Source organism: Bos grunniens, chromosome 17, assembly GCF_055505025.1.
Source record: "Bos grunniens cultivar Pamir isolate PY7600 chromosome 17, Bosgru_T2T1.0, whole genome shotgun sequence".
Classification (NCBI taxonomy): domain Eukaryota; kingdom Metazoa; phylum Chordata; class Mammalia; order Artiodactyla; family Bovidae; genus Bos; species Bos grunniens.
The window spans coordinates 18,438,927-18,458,338 of NC_141181.1; the positions used below are offsets into that span (position 1 = coordinate 18,438,927).

General features: G+C 41.5%; 1 protein-coding gene across 3 annotated transcripts in view; it reads left to right on the forward strand.

Moving 5' to 3' along the window:
- The window catches only part of SETD7 (SET domain containing 7, histone lysine methyltransferase), a 58,355-nt gene that overhangs the window by 14,524 nt on the left and 24,419 nt on the right, over positions 1-19,412 (forward strand). For 2 of the 3 annotated variants that reach the window (XM_086346638.1, XM_086346639.1), the window contains exon 4: positions 15,956-16,157. In XM_086346638.1, the coding sequence (XP_086202764.1) occupies positions 15,956-16,157 (202 nt within the window). Of the gene's footprint in view, positions 1-13,236; positions 13,259-15,955; positions 16,158-19,412 lie in introns of those variants that run through there. The other variant, XM_086346640.1, reaches the window with a different exon arrangement.

Genomic DNA, 19,412 nt, shown 5'->3' on the forward strand with positions numbered 1-19,412 from the left:
TTTCTCTCTCACAACCCCTTTAAGCCATCCAGAGGGAGATTTTTCCTGCCTCGTTTATTTAAAAATAAAATAAATATAAATAAAAGAGTTTATAACTCTTTTTTGGAAAGTGTCACTATTTACCTCATGCAGTTATTCTTTTACTCATTCAACAAATATATATTTATAGGAATGTCTTATTTCCAAGGACTTCCCTGGCAGTCCAGGGGTTGAGACTCCTCACGTGCATTCCAATGCACGGCGTGCAGATTCAGTCCCTGGTTGGGGACTGAGATCCCACAAGCAACAAGTGCAGCCAAAAATGAGTCTTATTTGCCCTACAGAAGTGAGCTTTCCTTGAGGGCAAAATCTGTGTCTGTTTCATCTTCTATGCTTAATAGCACTTTCTCTTAATTTGGTACTAAAAAAAAAGTTCTTCCTGAATGAGGATAGGAGATGAAAAAGAGGGTAGAATTCTCACACACATAGACACACACACACAAGTATTTAAAGAGCACCCTACATCTCTTACTTTGAAGGTCATACCTAATTAATTGATTGACTCTGGGAAAGCAGTCCAGCAGGTTTGGTTGAATTTAGTGTTGGTTGTGGGCTTGCTTTGGGCTTCCCAGGTGGCTCAGTGGTAAAGAATCCACCTGCCAACACAGGAGACTTGGCTTTGATCCCTGGGGATCCAGGGGATCTTCTTGACAATGGCACCCTGCTTCAGTATTTTTGCCTGGAGAATTCCACAGACAGAAGAGCTTGATGGGCTACAGTCCATGGGGTCACAAAGAGTCTGACATGACAGAGTGACTGAGCATATGGGCTTCCTCTGTACTCAAGAGTTGGGCTAAGCTTCCCAACCAGTGTGCCAGGAATGAGGCCTGGGGTGCTGAGTGGGACCTTGAGACTTCCAAATGCATCCCTCCTTCTGCCAAGCTAGTCACGTCCAGCTCTGACCAGCTTCATCCAGTTCCTCCAGTGTGCCTTACTAATGCAGTGATCTGCCTATGGGTCAAGACCAGCGCAGACTGGAGCACCAGGTAAGGCTGAAGCATTAGGTCAGTAACTATCTCAGGAATAGAAAGAAATTCACTTTTTTTCTTTTGGGGGCACAAATTCACTGGTTTTTATACCTACCACTCAAACACCTGAAGAGACTTAGGTCCTGTGGGAGCCTCAAGGAATGATGGAATTAGCAGGGACCTGAAAAGCTCACCCTTGTTAGCCTTGTGCGCATGGCAGGTAATCCCTTGAGGGGAAAAGATCAGTCTCACTGCTTTTGTGACATGGGATGAAGTCGTGTGGTGACAGGTTCTCAAAAGGTCGCAATCACCTTCTCTCTTAAGCCCAATAACGATCATGTTGTGAGACATCTATTAGAAGGATTTGTGAAAGAGTAGATTTATGGTCATGGTTGGGGAGGGAAAGGGTGGGATGACTTGAGAGAGTAGTCCTGCAACATACATTACCATATGTGAAGTGGACAGTCAGTGGGAATTTGCTGTATGATCCAGGGAACTGAAAGCTGGTGACTTGGAGCGGGCGATGGGGAGAGAGGTGGGAGGGTGCTTTAGGAGACGGGCTGGAGGGGCGTATGTATCCTATGACTGATTCATGTTAATGTATGGTGGATACCATCCCAATATTGTACTAATAGAGTAAAAAGTAAAATTAAAAAAAAAGAATTTGTGGAAAAATTAGTGACTCTTATGACTGAAATAAAATGCTATGTAATCTGTTAGATCTAACAGGGAGGTGGCGGATACCATCCCAAAATTGTACTAATAGAGTTAAAAGTAAAATTAAAAAAAAAGAATTTGTGGAAAAATTAGTGACTCTTATGACTGAAATAAAATGCTATGTAATCTGTTAGATCTAACGGGGAGGTGGCGGATACCATCCCAAAATTGTACTAATTGAGTTAAAAGTAAAATTAAAAAAAAAGAATTTGTGGAAAAATTAGTGACTCTTATGACTGAAATAAAATGCTGTGTAATCTGTTAGATCTAACCGGGAGGTGCAGGAAGTGGTCATAGAGAAGTCAGTTTCTACATGAAGCAGCACCTTAGTTTACATTGCTTTATTAATTTTTCTCCCTATTACTGCTTCCAATTTTGGGGGGGTCTAATGTATTGAGTAAAATAAAGCGGGCATTCATGGTTTTTTATTAGCAGTCAGGAGGCTTTAGTCTGGAAAAATTCCTCCAAAAAGGGTGAAATTAAGGTTTTGAAATAACCGTTGAGGAAACAAAAGGTTTCTGATAAAGTTTTTTAAAGTTGTGCAAACCTGTAGCACTAGCTTATGTTGCCATCAAAGGCTTTGTTTGCAGTTACAGGAGCCTGTGTTTGGAAAATTCCAGGGTAGTGACAGAAGACTTGGCTTGATGCATTTTTAATCTTATATAAAACCTGAACTTGAGTGTATGATTTTTTTTTAACTTGAGGCATGATTCATATACAAAAATCTGTACATGTTTAACGTACACAACTTGAATTTGGCGTAGTCTGCATCCATGAAACCATCACCACAATCTGTGCCATAGACTGGGTGTGTGATTTATGAGAAGGTTTCAAACAAATAAAAACTTATATCAAGAAAGGTCCGGAATCAGTTTTTCCCTTACACTGCTGCTGCTGCTGCTAAGTCGCTTCAGTCGTGTCCGACTCTGTGCGCAGAATATGATAAATCTGAATAAGAATTTTAAATATGCAGGTCGCCAGGGAAGATGGCCTGGAAAAATAGAAGCAGAATATTTTATTTTGATTTTAAATTACATAGGTAGCAAATACTTGATAGAAAAAAGAATTTCAAGAAATACAGAAATGTAAAAAGTGAATATGCTCAGTGCTTCAGTCATGCTGACCCTATGGACTGTAGCCTGCCAGGCTCCTCTGCCCATGGGAATTCCCAGGCAGGAATACTGGAGTGGGTTGCCATTCCCTTCTCCAGGGAATCTTCCCACCTCAGGGATCGAACCCAGGTCTACCACATTGCAGGCAGATTCTTTACCGTCTGAGCCATTAGGAACTAGTTATCTGTTTCTAAATCAGTATAAATAGCCAACATGTACATTTTTACTGCTGTATTAGCTTCAGAGGCTTCAGAATTGTCACCAGTTTTGAGATCTTAACAGTTGACCTGTCTTTTCTTAAGTTAAATCTGGCTTATTATGTCAGAAACGTAAAGTCTGACCAACCAGATAGTTTATCCCACAAATGAGGAATGAATGGGAAAATTGACCTCATTTTTTAAATTGTCTTTTCAAGCAGCTGTTGTTTTCCAGTCTGCCCCTCCCGCACCCACCTCCGCCCCAGCCTTTTTTTTTTTTTGGCCACATCATGCTACTTGCAGGGATGTACTTCCCTGACCAGGGATTAAACTTAAGCCCTGCCGTGAAAGCGCCAAGTCCTAACCACTGGGCTACCAAGCAGTTCCCCATTTCCCCCCCTTTCTAATGCAAAGAAGAGGATTGTCCTAAGATTAGGTAATTGGGACTCCCTAACATCTGCTCTGGTCCTGATATAATGGTATTTGTGTGATGAGAGAGGAATCTTGAGGCTTTGTTGGTGTGGTTCTGGAGTCTCTCTGGCACCAGTAATTCGCTGGAGTACTGTAGGGGATTAAAAAATGTTTAGTATGCAAAATGCTTCAATATACACATCTCTGATTTTTATACAGTAATAATCCCAGATTCTGGGACATGTTAATTGTCCCAATTGTCCTCATCTCTGCCAAGATTTGTGGATGTAAAGACAATTTAGCAGGACTTCTCGAAATCTTAGAACGGAACAAGAAAAAGATATTTCAATGTAGAGTGGCTTTGGGCTGTGTGATATTAGGGCATCATGTGGTTTTTAGCCTGATTATGAAATAGAGATAAGTGAATTCATTCAGTTTTGTTTTGTTTTTTTAATGTTATTGATGCTTCCTCCTGACCTGCCAATTAGATTTCAAAGTATTATTTGTTACTCCATGACTTCATCCTCCTCTGCCCAAGACATTTTCTGATGTTGATTTGTTCCTAATGAATCTGGTTAAGAGGGCTCCTTGTAGTTAATCACTGACCAGATAACTTAAGAGAAGCTGCCCATCTGATGAGCCATGGAGAAGGGTGATATTTTCCAGGTGACAGGTCCACAGAGGAGTTCTTTTGTTGGGTTTTTAGAAAGCACTTGGTTGCATTTCAGAAAACTGGAGTTGGAACAGACTTCTGAAGTCATGTATCCCAACCTCCCACACAAGGCAAAAGTCCCTTCTATGTTGGTTTTGTTGGAACCAGGCTCAACAAATACATTCATCTGTATCCTAAGGAACAGTTCTGGCTGAGGCAGAGTTTTGTGATGGATGAGAAGAAAGGGAGAGGAAATGAGATGGAGAACTTTGAATACCCACCATTTGTTCAGCACTGGGCATACAGCCTTCACAGCAATCTGTGAAGTGGGTTTCATAGTCCTTTTTTACTTGTGAAGAAACTAAGGCACAGAGAGGTGAAGTGACCTGCCCCACATGACCTCACCGGTAGAAGCTGGAGCTGAGAGTCGAGCCAAGGTGAGTTCAATTCCAAAGCCACCCCTCTTCTCCCTGAATCTGCTCCCTTCCTCTCACAGGAAGCAAGGATATAGCTCCAAACTTCCCTGGCAGTCCAGTGATTAAGGCTTCGCACTTCCACTGCAGGGAGCCCAGGTTCAATCCCTGGTCAGGGAACTAAGATCCCACATGCCAAGGGAAAAAAAAAAAAAAGCTCTGATCCTGACCTTCTGTTTCATGCCTTCATTTTACTTGAGGTTACTCATTAGCTTTAATTGTGGAAAATTCAAAGGCATCCTGGGGTGAATTCAGTTACTTTCTTGTAGGAGCTTAAACAACTTGGGAGCTTGGCACATTGACGGGAGATTTTCCAGAGGAATCAGTTCAGAAGAGCCCTGCCCTAGCAAGTTGGCCTCCCTAAACTTGTTTCCTCATTTGAAAAATGGGGATAATTATTATCAACTTCTCCTAGTTGTCAAGACTGAGTGAAAAAGCCTGTAAAGACCTTAGAGTGGAGGGTACCTAGAAGGAGCTCTACTAGTAATTTTTTAAAAACTAGATCACCAGTCCATTTAAAAAAGGATATAACTCAGTTTAGGATATAACCCTTTATAATGGGTTTCCCTGGTGGCTCAGTCGGTAAAGAATCCACCAGCAATGCAGGAGATCTGGGTTCAGTCCCTGGGTCGGGAAGATCCCCTGGAGCAGGAAATGGCAATCCACTCCAATATTCTTGCCTGGAAAATTCCATGGACAGACGAGCCTGGCGGGCAACAGTCCATGGGGTCACGAAGAGTCAGACACGAATTAGCAATCAAACTCAGGAGCAGCCAGATGGAAGAGATGCACTGAGCAAAGTAAGAGGAAGGAGCATGTGGCTCCCAGACCCCCTCCAAGGGCATCACTCCCCCAGCGTCTTCACAAGTTCACCAACCCAGAAGCTCCCTACTTTTTTCCTATTACTCTGTCTGCACTTTTTCCCACACAATCAGATAACACCTCCATTTCCCCACATCATTGCCTTTTGTGTATGTGTGTGTGGTGATGATACTTAAGATCTAACTCTCTTGGGAGTTCCCTGGTGGCCTAGTGGTTAAGATTTCAGACTTTCACTGTCAAGACCCAGGTTCAATCCCTGGTCAGGGAACTGAGATCCCACAGCTATGTGGAATAGGGAAGAAAAAAGATCGACTCTCTTAGCAACTTTCGAGTATAAAAGTATTGTGAATTATAGTCACTATGCTGTATAGGGCCTTAGAAAGCATCACTACGAACAAAGCTAGTGGAGGTGATGGAATTCCAGTTGAGCTATTCCAAATCCTGAAAGATGATGCTGTGAAAGTGCTGCATTCAATATGCCAGCAAATTTGGAAAACTCAGCAGTGGCCACAGGACCGGAAAAGGTCCGTTTTCATTCCAATCCCAAAGAAAGGCAATGCCAAAGAATGCTCAAACTACCACACAATTGCAGTCATCTCACACGCTAGTAAAGTAATGCTCAAAATTCTCCAAGCCAGGCTTCAGCAATATGTGAACCGTGAACTTCTGATGTTCAAGCTGGTTTTAGAAAAGGCAGAGGAACCAGAGATCAAACTGCCAACATCTGCTGGATCGTGGAAAAAGCAAGAGAGTTCCAGAAAAACATCTATTTCTGCTTTATTGACTATGCCAAAGCCTTTGACTGTGTGGATCACAATAAACTGTGGAAAATTCTGAAAGAGATGGGTATACCAGACCACCTGATCTGCCTCTTGAGAAATTTGTATGCAGGTCAGGAAGCAACAGTTAGAACTGGACATGGAACAACAGACTGGTTCCAAATAGGAAAAGCAGTTCGTCAAGGCTGTATATTGTCACCCTGCTTATTTAACTTAAATGCAGAGTACATCATGAGAAACGCTGGGCTGGAAGAAACACAAGCTGGAATCAAGATTGCCGGGAGAAATAGCAATAACCTCAGATATGCAGATGACACCACCCTTATGGCAGAAAGTGAAGAAGAACTAAAAAGCCTCTTGATGAAAGTGAAAGAGGAGAGTGAAAAAGTTGGCTTAAAGCTCAACATTCAGAAAACGAAGATCATGGCATCCGGTCCCACCACTTCATGGGAAATGGATGGGGAAACAGTGGAAACAGTGTCAGACTTTATTTTTCTGGGCTCCAAAATCACTACAGATGGTGACTGCAGCCATGAAATTAAAAGACGCTTACTCCTTGGAAGGAAAGTTATGACCAACCTAGATAGCATACTGAACAGCAGAGACATTACTTTGCCAACAAAGGTTCGTCTAGTCAAGGCTAAGGTTTTTCCTGTGGTCATGTATGGATATGAGAGTTGGACTGTGAAGAAGGCTGAGCGCCAAAGAATTGATGCTTTTGAACTGTGGTGTTGGAGAAGACTCTTGAGAGTCCCTTGGACTGCAAGGAGATCCCACCAGTCCGTTCTGAAGGAGATCAGCCCTGGGATTTCTTTGGAAGGAATGATGCTAAAGCTGAAACTCCAGTACTTTGGCCACCTCATGCGAAGAGTTGATTCATTGGAAAAGACCCTGATGCTGGGAGGGATTGGGGGCAGGAGAAGGGGATGACGGAGGATGAGATGGCTGGATGGCATCACTGACTCAATGGGCGTGAGTCTCAGTGAACTCCAGGAGTTGGTGATGGACAGGGAGGCCTGGCGTGCTGCGATTCATGGGGTCGAAAAGAGTCGGACACGACTGAGTGACTGATCTGATCTAATCGGATGCTGTATATCCTCAGAACTTACTCATCTTATAACTGGAAGTTTGTACCCTTTGACCAACATATCCGCATTTCCCCACCCTCCAGCCCTTGGCGTCCACTACTCTTTACTAGTCTGTTTCGAGGAGTTAGACTTTTCTGTTTTTATTTATTTTTTATTTCAAATTTTTTGGCCATGCCAAAAGGCATGTGGGATCCTAACTCCCCAACCAGGGATTGAACCCTCACCCCCTGCCTTGGAAGTGAGGGGTTGTAACCCCTGGACTGCTCGGGAAATCCCAAGTTAAGCTTTTTTAGGTTCCACATATGAGTGGGGACATAGAGTATTTGTCTTTGTCTGACTTACTTGACTTAACACAATGCCCACAAGAGCAAGGATGGATTATTATTGTTATGATTTTTTACTATTATATTTTATTACTGATATTACTATTATCAGTTAACAGTGGCCAGCAGGGTTTTCCCAGGGCTTATTTTTACAGAGCAAAACTCAATTTCACTGATTGCTCTTCACATATCCTGCTGTTATCTTGAAACTTTATAACAATCAGAAGCTACAGACTCATAGATCTATTAAAAGGTAAGAAATTTTGAAGATAGAACACAGGATTACATGGTTGCATGACAGAGCTCCATTCAGTTTGCTTGTCACATCCTGGAGGAAGTTGGCATTTCTGGTTGGATAGAGCCCTAGCAGATGACTTGGGTTTTTTATTGCTGTTCTTCTTTACTTAGTTCTCAATATTTTAAGAGATAATATGTAATATACTGTTGTATGCTGGTGATATCTCAATTTTTTAAAAAAGAGCATTTAAAAAATATATATTGTCATGTAGCAAATTTGGCCTTGGAATATAGAATGAAGCAGGGCAAAGGCTGAGAGAGTTTTGCCAAGAGAACACACTGGTCATAGCAAACACCCTCTTACAACAACACAAGAGAAGACTCTACGCATGGACATCACCAGATGGTCAACACTGAAATCAGATTGATTATATTCTTTGCAGCCAAAGATGGAGAAGCTCTATACCATCAGCAAAAACAAGACCAGGAGTTGACTGTGGCTCAGATCATGAACTCCTTATTGCCAAATTCAGACTTAAATTGAAGAAAGTAGGGAAAACCACTAGACCATTCAGGTATGACCTAAATCAAATCCCCTATGATTATACAGTGGAAGTGAGAAATAGATTTAAGGGACTAGATCTGATAGATAGAGTGCCTGATGAGCTATGGCATGAGGTTCGTGACATTGTACAGGAGACAGGCATCAAGACCATCCCCATGGAAAAGAAATGCAAAAAAGCAAAATGGCTGTCTGGGGAGGCCTTAAAATAGGGGTGAAAAGAAGAGAAGCGAAAAGCAAAGGAGAAAAGGAAAGATATAAGCATCTGACTGCAGAGTTCCAAAGAATAGCAAGGAGAGAGAAGAAAGCCTTCCTCAGCAATCAATGCAAACAAATAGAGGAAAACAACAGAATGGGAAAGACTAGTGATCTCTTCAAGAAAATTAGAGATACCAAGGGAACATTTCATGCAAAGATGGGCTCGATTGATAAAGGACAGAAATGGTATGGACCTAACAGAAGCAGAAGATATTAAGAAGAGATGGCAAGAATACACAGAAGAACTGTACAAAAAAGATCTTCACGACCAAGATAATCACGATGGTGTGATCACTGACCTAGAGCCAGACATCCTGGAATGTGAAGTCAAGTGGGCCTTAGAAAGCATCACTATGAACAAAGCTAGTGGAGGTGATGGAATTCCAGTGGAGCTATTCCAAATCCTGAAAGATGATGCTGTGAAAGTGCTGCACTCAATATGCCAGCAAATTTGGAAAACTCAGCAGTGGCCACAGCACTAGAAAAGGTCAGTTTTTATTCCAATCCCAAAGAAAGGCAATGCCAAAGAATGCTCAAACTACTGCACAATTGCACTCATCTCACACGCTAGTAAAGGAATGCTCAAAATTCCGCAAGCCAGGCTTCAGTAGTACGTGAACCGGGAACTTCCTGATGTTCAAGCTGGTTTTAGAAGGCAGAGGAACCAGAGATCAAATTGCCAACATCCACCAGATCGTTGAAAAAGCAAGAGAGTTCCAGAAAAACATCTATTTCTGCTTTATTGACTAAGCCAAAGCCTTTGACTGTGTGGATCACAATAAACTGTGGAAAATTCTGAAAGAGATGGGAATACCAGACCACCTGACCTGCCTCTTGAGAAATTTGTATGCAGGTCAGGAAGCAACAGTTAGAACTGGACATGGAACAACAGACTGATTCCAAATAGGAAAAGGAGTACATCAAGGCTGTATATTGTCACCCTGCTTATTTAACTTAAATGCAGAGTACATCATGAGAAACGCTGGGCTGGAAGAAGCACAAGCTGGAATCAAGATTGCCGGGAGAAATAGCAATAACCTCAAATATGCAGAAGACACCACCCTTATGGCAGAAAGTGAAGAGGAACTAAAAAGCCTTTTGATGAAAGTGAAAGAGGAGAGTGAAAAAGTTGGCTTAAAGCTCAACATTCAGAAAATGAAGATCATGGCATCTGGTCCCATCACTTCATGGGAAATAGATGGGGAAACAGTGGAAACAGTGTCAGACTTTTTTTTTTTTTGACTCGAAAATCACTGCAGATGGTGATTGCAGCCATGAAATTAAAAGATGCTTACTCCTTGGAAGGAAAGTTATGACCAACCTAGATAGCATACTGAAAAGCAGAGACATTACTTTGCCAACAAAGGTCCATCTAGTCAAGGCTGTGGTTTTTCCTGTGGTCATGTATGGATGCGAGAGTTGGACTGTGAAGAAGGCTGAGCACTGAAGAATTGATGCTTTTGAACTGTGGTGTTGGAGAAGACTCTTGAGAGTCCCTTGGACTGCAAGGAAATCCAACCAATCCAACCTAAAGGAGATCAGTCCTGGGTGTTCTTTGGAAGGAATGATGCTAAAGCTGAAACTCCTGTACTTTGGCCACCTCATGCGAAGAGTTGTCTCATTGGAAAAGACTCTGATGCTGGGAGGGATTGGGGGCAGGAGGAGAAGGGGAGGACAGAGGATGAGATGGCTGGATGGCATCACCAACTCAATGGACATGAGTCTGAGTGAACTCCGGGAGATGGTGATGGACAGGGAGGCCTGGCGTGCTGCAATTCATGGGGTCACAAAGAGTCGGACACTACTGAGTGACTGAAGTGAACTGAACAATGTTTTAAACTTAGTCAAAAGTTAATTTGGCTAGAGATAGGAGTTTAAAGTAGAATTACCCTTCATTTAAAATATCTTTCATCTTCCCTGGGTGTGCAGTGGTTGCCCAATGCAGGGGTCCTAGATTTGGTCCCGAGTTAGGGAACTGGATCCCACATTCTGCAACTGAAGAGCCCATGTGCTGCAACTAGGACCTAGCATGACCAATAAATAAATAAATAATTTTTAAATAAAATTTCCCTCTAGGTTCTGTACCAGACAGAAGGAAGGCAACACGGTGCTGGAGGGAGCACAGCTTATGCCTCAGGAGCTGGAAAGCCCCAAACCTTCTAGAGCCCAAAATGTGAAGGAAAAGCCAAAGCTGTTTAGTCTCCTAAGAACACTTTTGTGTATTTAGATATTAAAGAGAATTCTTCAGTGAAAATAGTTGAATAGATTGCAGATGTATCTGCCTAGGTAAACAACTATAAAATTTTTTCATTTCTTTGTAAGTTAGGTTTTCTCATTTAACTTAATACTGGAAAATTAAGTACAAGAGCTTTGATAAAACAGATAAAAATGGTCTGTGTGTATATGGGAAGAAGGAAATCTAATTAAAACTGATTTTTAAATTTTCTCCATGTTTTCAAGTTATTTGATTCAAGTGCTGGTACTGGAAAAATCAAACCATTTTTTGTAGCTTCTTAACATACTAAAATATCTGCCAAGTGTTGAAAGAAATTTTAAGAAAATACAAGTCAAGAACATTGGGTGTGGTATGATCCCATTTTTGTTAAAACAGCCACCACGCAAGGTTGGAAAATGCATAATGTATTAATGGAAAAAAAAAGTCTTAAATGATATATGCCAAACTGAGTAAGAGTGTACAGGGGTTTCTGCTTTCCACATCTTTGTAGTGTTTGATTTGCTTTATGTTTGTTTGTTCGTTTTACAATGAATATGTTTTACTTTTTTCACTTAAGCATTTATTTCATCCTTCCCTCAGAGAGGAATCTTTCTAGCTGGGTTTTTTAAAAGTAAATCTAGAGCAGTGTTGTTCATTTCTTTGTCTACTCCAGGGTCTCATAACCAGTTCCCTAGTGCTGCTGTTTTAAGCTAAGTTTCTCAGTAAAAAGCTCACCGTCATATACATGAAAGTGCGTGCTATTTTAATAATAACACTAGGACGGCCCAGAGGGATGGTATGGGGAGGGAGGAGGGAGGAGGGTTTGGGATGGGGAACACATGTATACCTATGGCGGATTCATTTTGATATTTGGCAAAACTAATACAAATATGTAAAGTTTAAAAATAAAAAAAAATAATTAAAAAAAATAAAATAAAATAAAATTTTCCATTCCAGCATAAAAAGCAAAAAAAAAAATAATAATAATAACAGTTGTTATTCGAGCCGTCGTTATGTCCTCACATCTTCTGAGCACTTGCTGTGTATTAAACCTTGTAATCCTGAATAGCCTCATTAGTAGCTGCCGTTCACAAATGGAGAAATAAAGCACAGAGTTTAAGAAACTTTCCTCACTTGCAATTGAGTGGCTACAAGATAATGCCATTTTCTCACAGTTGATTTCTTTTTTAAATGCACATACACTTCATATAAAAAATTCTCCCTGCGCTTGAGAAATACTCTTAACATGCTCATGTTCCCTCTCAATTGCCTCTTCTCAGAGCAAGATTATCCCAGTTTCACTCTTTCATTTAGGAAATAGCGCTTGAAGATATGCTGTGTTTATATGTGAGGGGAGAAATACATAATGCCCTATTTGTTCCTGTAAAGGGCTTACAATCTATTTAGAGAAACGGGGCCCATAAGCTGATCATGGATAAAGACGTGGCACTTCCTGTACCCGTCCATGACTAGTCTCCAGCGACTGTGGTCACAGAGGTCAAGGTAGCCTCCTTTGGAAGCAGGGCTCCATGTGGGGGAAGGGTAGGCTCCAGGGAGGCCGATGATGAGCACCCTTTATAGCATAACTCCCTGTGCCATTTCAGCAAGAAAAAGATTAGAAAGTTTTCCCTCCATAGCTACTTCTCAAATATGACTGGATACTAACAATTAAGTGCAACATAATGCCATTTTCTCATAGTTGATTTCTTTTTTAAATAGAAAAAGACCAGAGGTTGGAGAATATTCATTCTTTTCCCAAAGTTATTTTTGTTTTGAATGATAAAAAGGCAAATGTAACCCATAACTTTTTTTTTTTTTTTCCTGAAGGCATCCTCAGGAATTTAAAAAGTTTAGTTACACATGTTTTAAGGGAAGAAGCAGGGAAAACAGAGTATAGAAGCTAAGATACATAGAGGTGTGCTTGAGGCCAGTGAATAATGTAAGCAGGGGCTTCTAGAGCAGAAGTCGGACAAACCTTTTCTGCCCAGGGGGAGATAATAAATATTTTAGGCTTTGGGGGCCACGTATGGCCTCTGTTGCAATTATTCAACTCTGCTGTTGTGATATGAAAGCAGCCACAGAGGATACGGAAAGGAATGTTCGTGGCCGTGTTCCAGTAAAACTGTATTTACAAAAACAGGCAGCCAGCTATGGTTTGCCAGCCTCTTCGGGAGGAAAAAGTTAGAGAAAGAAGTGGTGCCTTTAACATCAGACTAAGAAGGTTTTTTTATTTTATTTCCTAAGTGACAGAAGATTTCAGAGCCTTATCATTTTTTATTGCCTTGGAGATCACAGTTCCTATGATAACATGTCCCTTTTTTGTTATCAGATTCCACCCAAGTTACCAAAACAATTTACCAAGGAAGCTAAGCTGTTTCCTCAGGCAGGGGCTGGAAAACAATGCAGTAAGTTTTGCTCTCCAAAGTCTTATGACTTTGCATTTGGGAATCTTAGGTTTATTGAGCTATAGGAAATAGCAGTTTGTTCTTAGGATTATGATACTAATAAGGGTGGGCTCTGCTGGAAGGGAGGGGGAGACAAGCTACTGGACATGACCAGGGGGAAATATGTGCAAATCCACATGATCGTTTAACTGATTCTTGAGACCCATGCCTTGTAGATTTCATCATAAACCTAAGAAATATTGGCAGTCTAGTCTGTCAGGGGATAATTCTGCCCAAACACACACAGTAACATTTTGAATGCCACTGAGAATTCAGTCAATAGGGTTGCTAGGTTTAACAAATAAAAATCCAGGCCACCCAGTTAAAATGGTATTCCAAGTGGCTCACTGGTAAAGAATCTGCCTGCAAGACAGGAGACCTGGGTTCAATCCTCTGGGTTGGGAAGATCCCCTTGGAATAGGAAGTGGTGACCCATCCCAAAATTCTTGCCTGGAAAATTCCATGGACAGAGGAGCCTGGCAGGCTACAGTCCATGGGGTCGCAAAGAGTCAGACATGACTGAGCGCACACACACACACACACACACACACACACATAAGCAACAAAAAATGTTTTAGTATAACTATGTCCTGTTCAATATTTGGGACATAATTATGCTAAAAAAGTTATTTGTTATTTATCTGAAACTCCACTGAGCATCCTGTATTTTATCTGGTAATTCCCCAAGTCAAAATGGATAATTAAATAGTTTTTTGTCCTGTCTGTTGTATCATTATATCGGTTGATTGGTTACCCTTCACCAAGATTGTTCTTTTCTTTTTTTTTTCGTGGTTGAAATCTAATGACAGTGTAATCTCATTAATTCCAACCTCCCTAATTTAGACTTTTGATTATTGATGCAAGGGCTTTGCTGAAGTACACCTTCATCTCTACATGAATTTACTAGGCCTATTTATCATCGATCATACAAACAAAACTGAAAGAGAATGATTGATCTCTTTGGGAGACTACAGATAGTCTAATTACATTGTAATCAGAGGGTATCGTTATTTCAACTGTGCTTTTCTTTTAATAATTACAGATCGTTCTATCATTCATTAACAGCAAGATAAGACTGTTCCAGGCAGAGTCAGGTGCAGCCACATCCATCCCCATGGCTCCCTCCTGTCCCCAGTCCCTGTCTCCTGGTTTTATGGCTGTCTTGTTCATAATGCTTCCTAGATCCTCATACAACTGTACTCACTACTTGAAGCCATCCTATAAATATGTTAGTTGAATTAATGAATGAGTGTTATCTGTGCATGTTAAAATAATCAAACTGTTTGTTGCTAAGCATCTTATGTTTTAATTGTAAAAAAAATAATAATTTGAGTTGGTCTTTCCCTTTATTCCAAATTTCAGTTCATGAAGGAATTTTTGGATAAAGTTAGCTTTGTTGCATAATGGCCTTTGCAAGGCTGACACTCAAAATATGTTATGAAATCCAAAAAGTGCTTTATGAGGAGAGAAAAAAAGGTTCTTATAAAATCACCATAAACCACCCCTGTGAGCTTTCTTCAGTTTTGGGACTATGGGTCTCAAACTTTCTATCAGGCTACTAATGAATCTGCCTACAATGCAGGAGACTCAAATAACTGGATTTGATCTCTGGATTAGGAAGATCCCCTGGAGAACGAAACGTCAACCCACTCCAGTATTCTTGCTTTGAGACTCCCATGGACCGAGGAGCCTGGCAAGCTACAGTCTACGGGGTCACAAAAGAGCTGGACATGACTAAAGTGACTAAACAACAGCAATTGGTGTTAGTCAGGGTTAGCCTGCCGTCTTCCATACTTTACCCCCATTGCCCATGATTACACACACGTCACACATAGACACACACACAAGTACCTCCCCAGATAGCTTCCAAAGAGATGGAAGGGGATACTTTTGAATGGATACTAACTGTGGTTGTCACCATAAATAATGCATTAATAGTGTAAGACAGATAGGTAGACATCTACATGTTCTAAACCATGTTTGTATTATTGGAGACCACTCTATACAAGCCATCTAAAGACCCTTGAGAACTCCCAGTGAGTTCTGGACCACTCATGAGGGAAGTTAAGCAGGAGTGGTTTATGTGTGGAAAGGGTAACACCAGCATTTCTGTTGCCTGGTGTTGGTCAGCGTCTAGCCTTGGAAACTTAGTGTGCTTAGTCACTCAGTTGTATCCAATTCTTTGTGACCCCATGGACTGTAGCTCACCAGGCTCCTCTGTCCAAGGGGATTCTCCAGGCAAGAATACTGGAGTGGGTTGCCATGCATTCCTCCAGCGGATCTTCCCAATCCAGGGATCAAACCCATGTCTCCTGCATTGCAGGCAGATTCTTTACCATCTGAGCCCCCAGGGAAGACCCAGGAAACATAACTTAGATGAGGCTTATTCTATTTCCACTTGTGGTTTCTTTCTCTTGTACTTCTTTCAGTAGAAAAACTGGATTTAATAGGAGCTAGGAGATTAGGAATTAGATCTTCCTCTGTTTCTAATCCTACCCATATCTCTGGAGTATTTTTCCCTAGCAGTCTCAGAGAACTCAGGAGGATGTACTGAGTACAGGTGGTCATTGGAACAGAGGTGGGCATGATACGGTCCTTTCTTTTAGGAGAGTTGAGTCGAGGTCTCACTCTCCTCTTTTGTTCTCCCTTGTCTCACAGCACCCTGGAGGGATATTATGTGGACGATGCCCTGCAGGGCCAGGGAGTTTACACTTACGAGGATGGAGGAGTTCTCCAGGGCACATATGTAGACGGAGAGCTGAATGGACCGGCCCAGGAGTACGACACAGACGGGAGGCTGATCTTCAAGGGACAATACAAAGATAACATTCGGCATGGAGTGTGCTGGATATACTACCCAGTAAGTCTTGTCACTGCTCATTTTGCTGAAAAATAGCATGTTTTAAGACAAGGCTTTGAGTCTTCCCAATGAAGAATAAAATGTATTCTCTGTGTTAGAAAACGTGAGACTGTGAAAACTTGAGAGCCAGTAGCTGAAGCCAACAACTTAGGGGGGTTGTCCTCTCACTGTGAAACAGTTGACTTAAATTGTCCTCCGATCTGCTGTAAATTCCTCTTCAGGGTGGCTTTGGAAAGAAATGATTAGTCACAATTAAAACAAAATGGAGGAGACTTCCCTGGTGGTCAAGTGGCCAAGACTCCATGCTCCCAATTCAGGGGGCCTGGGTTTGATCCTACGGTAAATATCTTTTAAAAAATTAAAAGAAAACCAAACTGAGACAAACTGGCTTGATTATATCACCAATAAAAACAAAAATACATTGATTTTAAAAAATATTTCTTTGGGATATAGAAAGAATGTTGGAATGTTTCATTGTTGTAATTAATTTTATTCTCTCTCATATGTAAGAATGATTCCAACAATTTCACATCTTTTTGGACTTATTACACTATTGTTACTTGGCTTTCCAATCCCCCTCCCCATTTTTTGGTTTATATTGCTTAAATCAAGGTGATTAAAATTAACTAGCCTTTGAATATTTGATAACATTTTATGATCTTTCTGGAGTTGACTAGAGCAGAAAGAAGCAGCAAAAACCCATGGCTGGGAATTAATGCTGTAATTTTTGTTTGCATTTCAAATACCCCATCTGTTCTTAGTGAGTTTCCAGAAAATGTTTCAGAAAATAGACCTGCAAAAATATTTTATCTAATATTTTATTTTGTCCGGAGCTTAAGTCAAAATATGTTTTTTCTTAGTCTTAATCCTTTCCTTTTATGATTTAAAAGTATCAATAAAAACAAAGTCTCTATTATATGTATAACAGGAAAAGTAATACCAGGAAAATCTACTTACACATTATTGTTGCTGAAAAATAAGTTATACTCTAGCCAAAGAAAAAAATTGTGAAACATTCTTTTTAATAATTATTAAAGCATTTATACATTCTCTTGGTAGGATCTGCAGTAGCTCAGAAGTTTCTGTTACAGAGGGAGAAGAGGTGGAGGTACTTACCAGATTAGGAAGCCTGAAACTTCTGTTGGTTCGTCACTAGGCAGAATAAGCTTCCTACCGCCCCGTGCTAGGGAGCTGCCCATAGCACAGTGAATCTTGAAGTCAGGGAAAGTGGCATTCCTCCTGGGGGTTGAAATGAGGGAAATGCAATTGATTACAAGATTCTCCCACTACTTGTAATTTTACTTGTAACTATGATCAATTTAAGTCCCTAGAGGAGATCAAAGATGCACTGAGGTGAATGGACCTGACTCACTCAATGTAGTTGCAGTTTGAAACCTAAAATGTGCAGCTGCATTTTAGCTTTCAGCTTGAATTAGTGTCCTTTTAAACACCAAGAGAGGACTCCACCTTAGAAAGGAAGAAGCACTGGGGAGTTACAAGCTGTCAAAATTAACTTGGTTGATGACATTTTGTGTATAGTATCTGTTGGCATTGGGGCCAGGCGTGAGGCTGGTGATCACATCCCACTGCTCTGATCTCCAGGTTGAGAATCAATTAAGAAGTGGGCCTCCCTGATGGGTCAGACAGTAAAGGGTCTGCCCGAAATGCAGGAGATCTGGATTCGGTCCCTGGATATGGCAACCCACTGCAATATTCTTACCTGGAGAATTCCATGGACAGAGGAGCCCAAAGGGCTACAGTCCATAAGGTCACAAAGAGTCAGACTCAACTGAGCAATTAAGAAATGGACATAGGTGTCAGGGATCAGGACTTCATTATGGCAGAGTTAGAATGCAGAGGTGTCATGGGTTTCTACTTCTACCCCTCTGAACTAAACAGATGGGCCAGGTGCCCACAGAGCAGCTAGAAAGCTGCAGGTTTCCCTTGGGGAGTAGGGCTGCCTGGGGGAGCTTCCCCAAGGAGAAGAGAGGGTGAGAGGAGAGCAGGTGCAGCCCATGGGTGCTGCCAGTTCTCAGAACAGGTGAGCAAAAATGCAGAACATGTGACAGCAGTCTTTATCCTGTTAACCCCAACCTGGCAGAGATGGGTGTCAGATCCTGCCTTCTCACCGATCAAGTGAAGGATTCCTCTTCCCATAGGGGGAGCCACTGAGCAGAGGAGAGAGGGGAGCAGCTTTCCCTCTGCTCCCCCGGCCCAGCCAACAAGGAAGTGTTTTGTGACTTGAGGTCAAAGTAGGAACAAAGCGAGGCAAAAAATAATGATCCTCCATACAGGATTTGTAATCTCATTCTAAGGGTGCTGCTGCTGCTGCCAAGGGTAGTTTATTTCTTTTGAAAGTTTACCTTGGTACAGTGATGGAGAGTTTTCATTAAAAACTCATTTTTCTTTCCCTGGTAGCTCAGTCGGTAAAGAATCTGCCTGCAGCAATGCAGGAGACCCGAGTTCAATCCATGGGTGAGGAAGATCCCCTGGAGAAGGAAATGGCATTCCACTCCAGTATCCTGGAGAATCCCATGGACAGAGGAGCCTGGAGGGCTACAGTCCATGGGGTCATGAAGTCGGACACGACTTAGCAACTAAAACCACCAACTCCTTTCTGAAATAAAAGAATCTCTGCTTTATTGTTCTGGACAAATAAAATCACTTGCCCCCAAAACGAAGTTTAAAGCACGTAAGGGGGGAGAAAACCTGAGACCCTAGAAAGACAGAATGCTGAATAAATAGTAATCTTGATGGCTTAATTAGTTACAGTGTGTGAGGAGCTCATGTGCTCTAACACCACTCAGCTGTCTTCATCACTGCAAGTCTGAAGGCAGATCTTGCAGAAAATACATCTCTGTTCAGGCTGGGTTATTAAGAATTAACTCAGGGAGGAGGAAGAGCAGTAATACATCCCTAATGTCCTCTCTCGGAGAAGGCAATGGCACCCCACTCCAGTACTCTTGCCTGGAAAATCCCATGGACGGAGGAGCCTGGTTGGGCTGCTGTCTATGGGGTCACACAGAGTCGGACGTGACTGAAGCGACTTAGCAGCAGTAGCAATGTCCTCTCTATCTGGGAAAAATGCTTCCAAGTGTTTTGCTTTCTATGGAAGTTCTGTGATTCATTTTTAAATTTATAACTTCTTTTTTCTCCAAAGAGCAATTAGACTACAGTGAACTGTGGAGATCCTATACCTGGTGGTTATTTCTTCCTGCTCTCTCTCAGTAAACAGCATTTGAAATCACTCAGAAG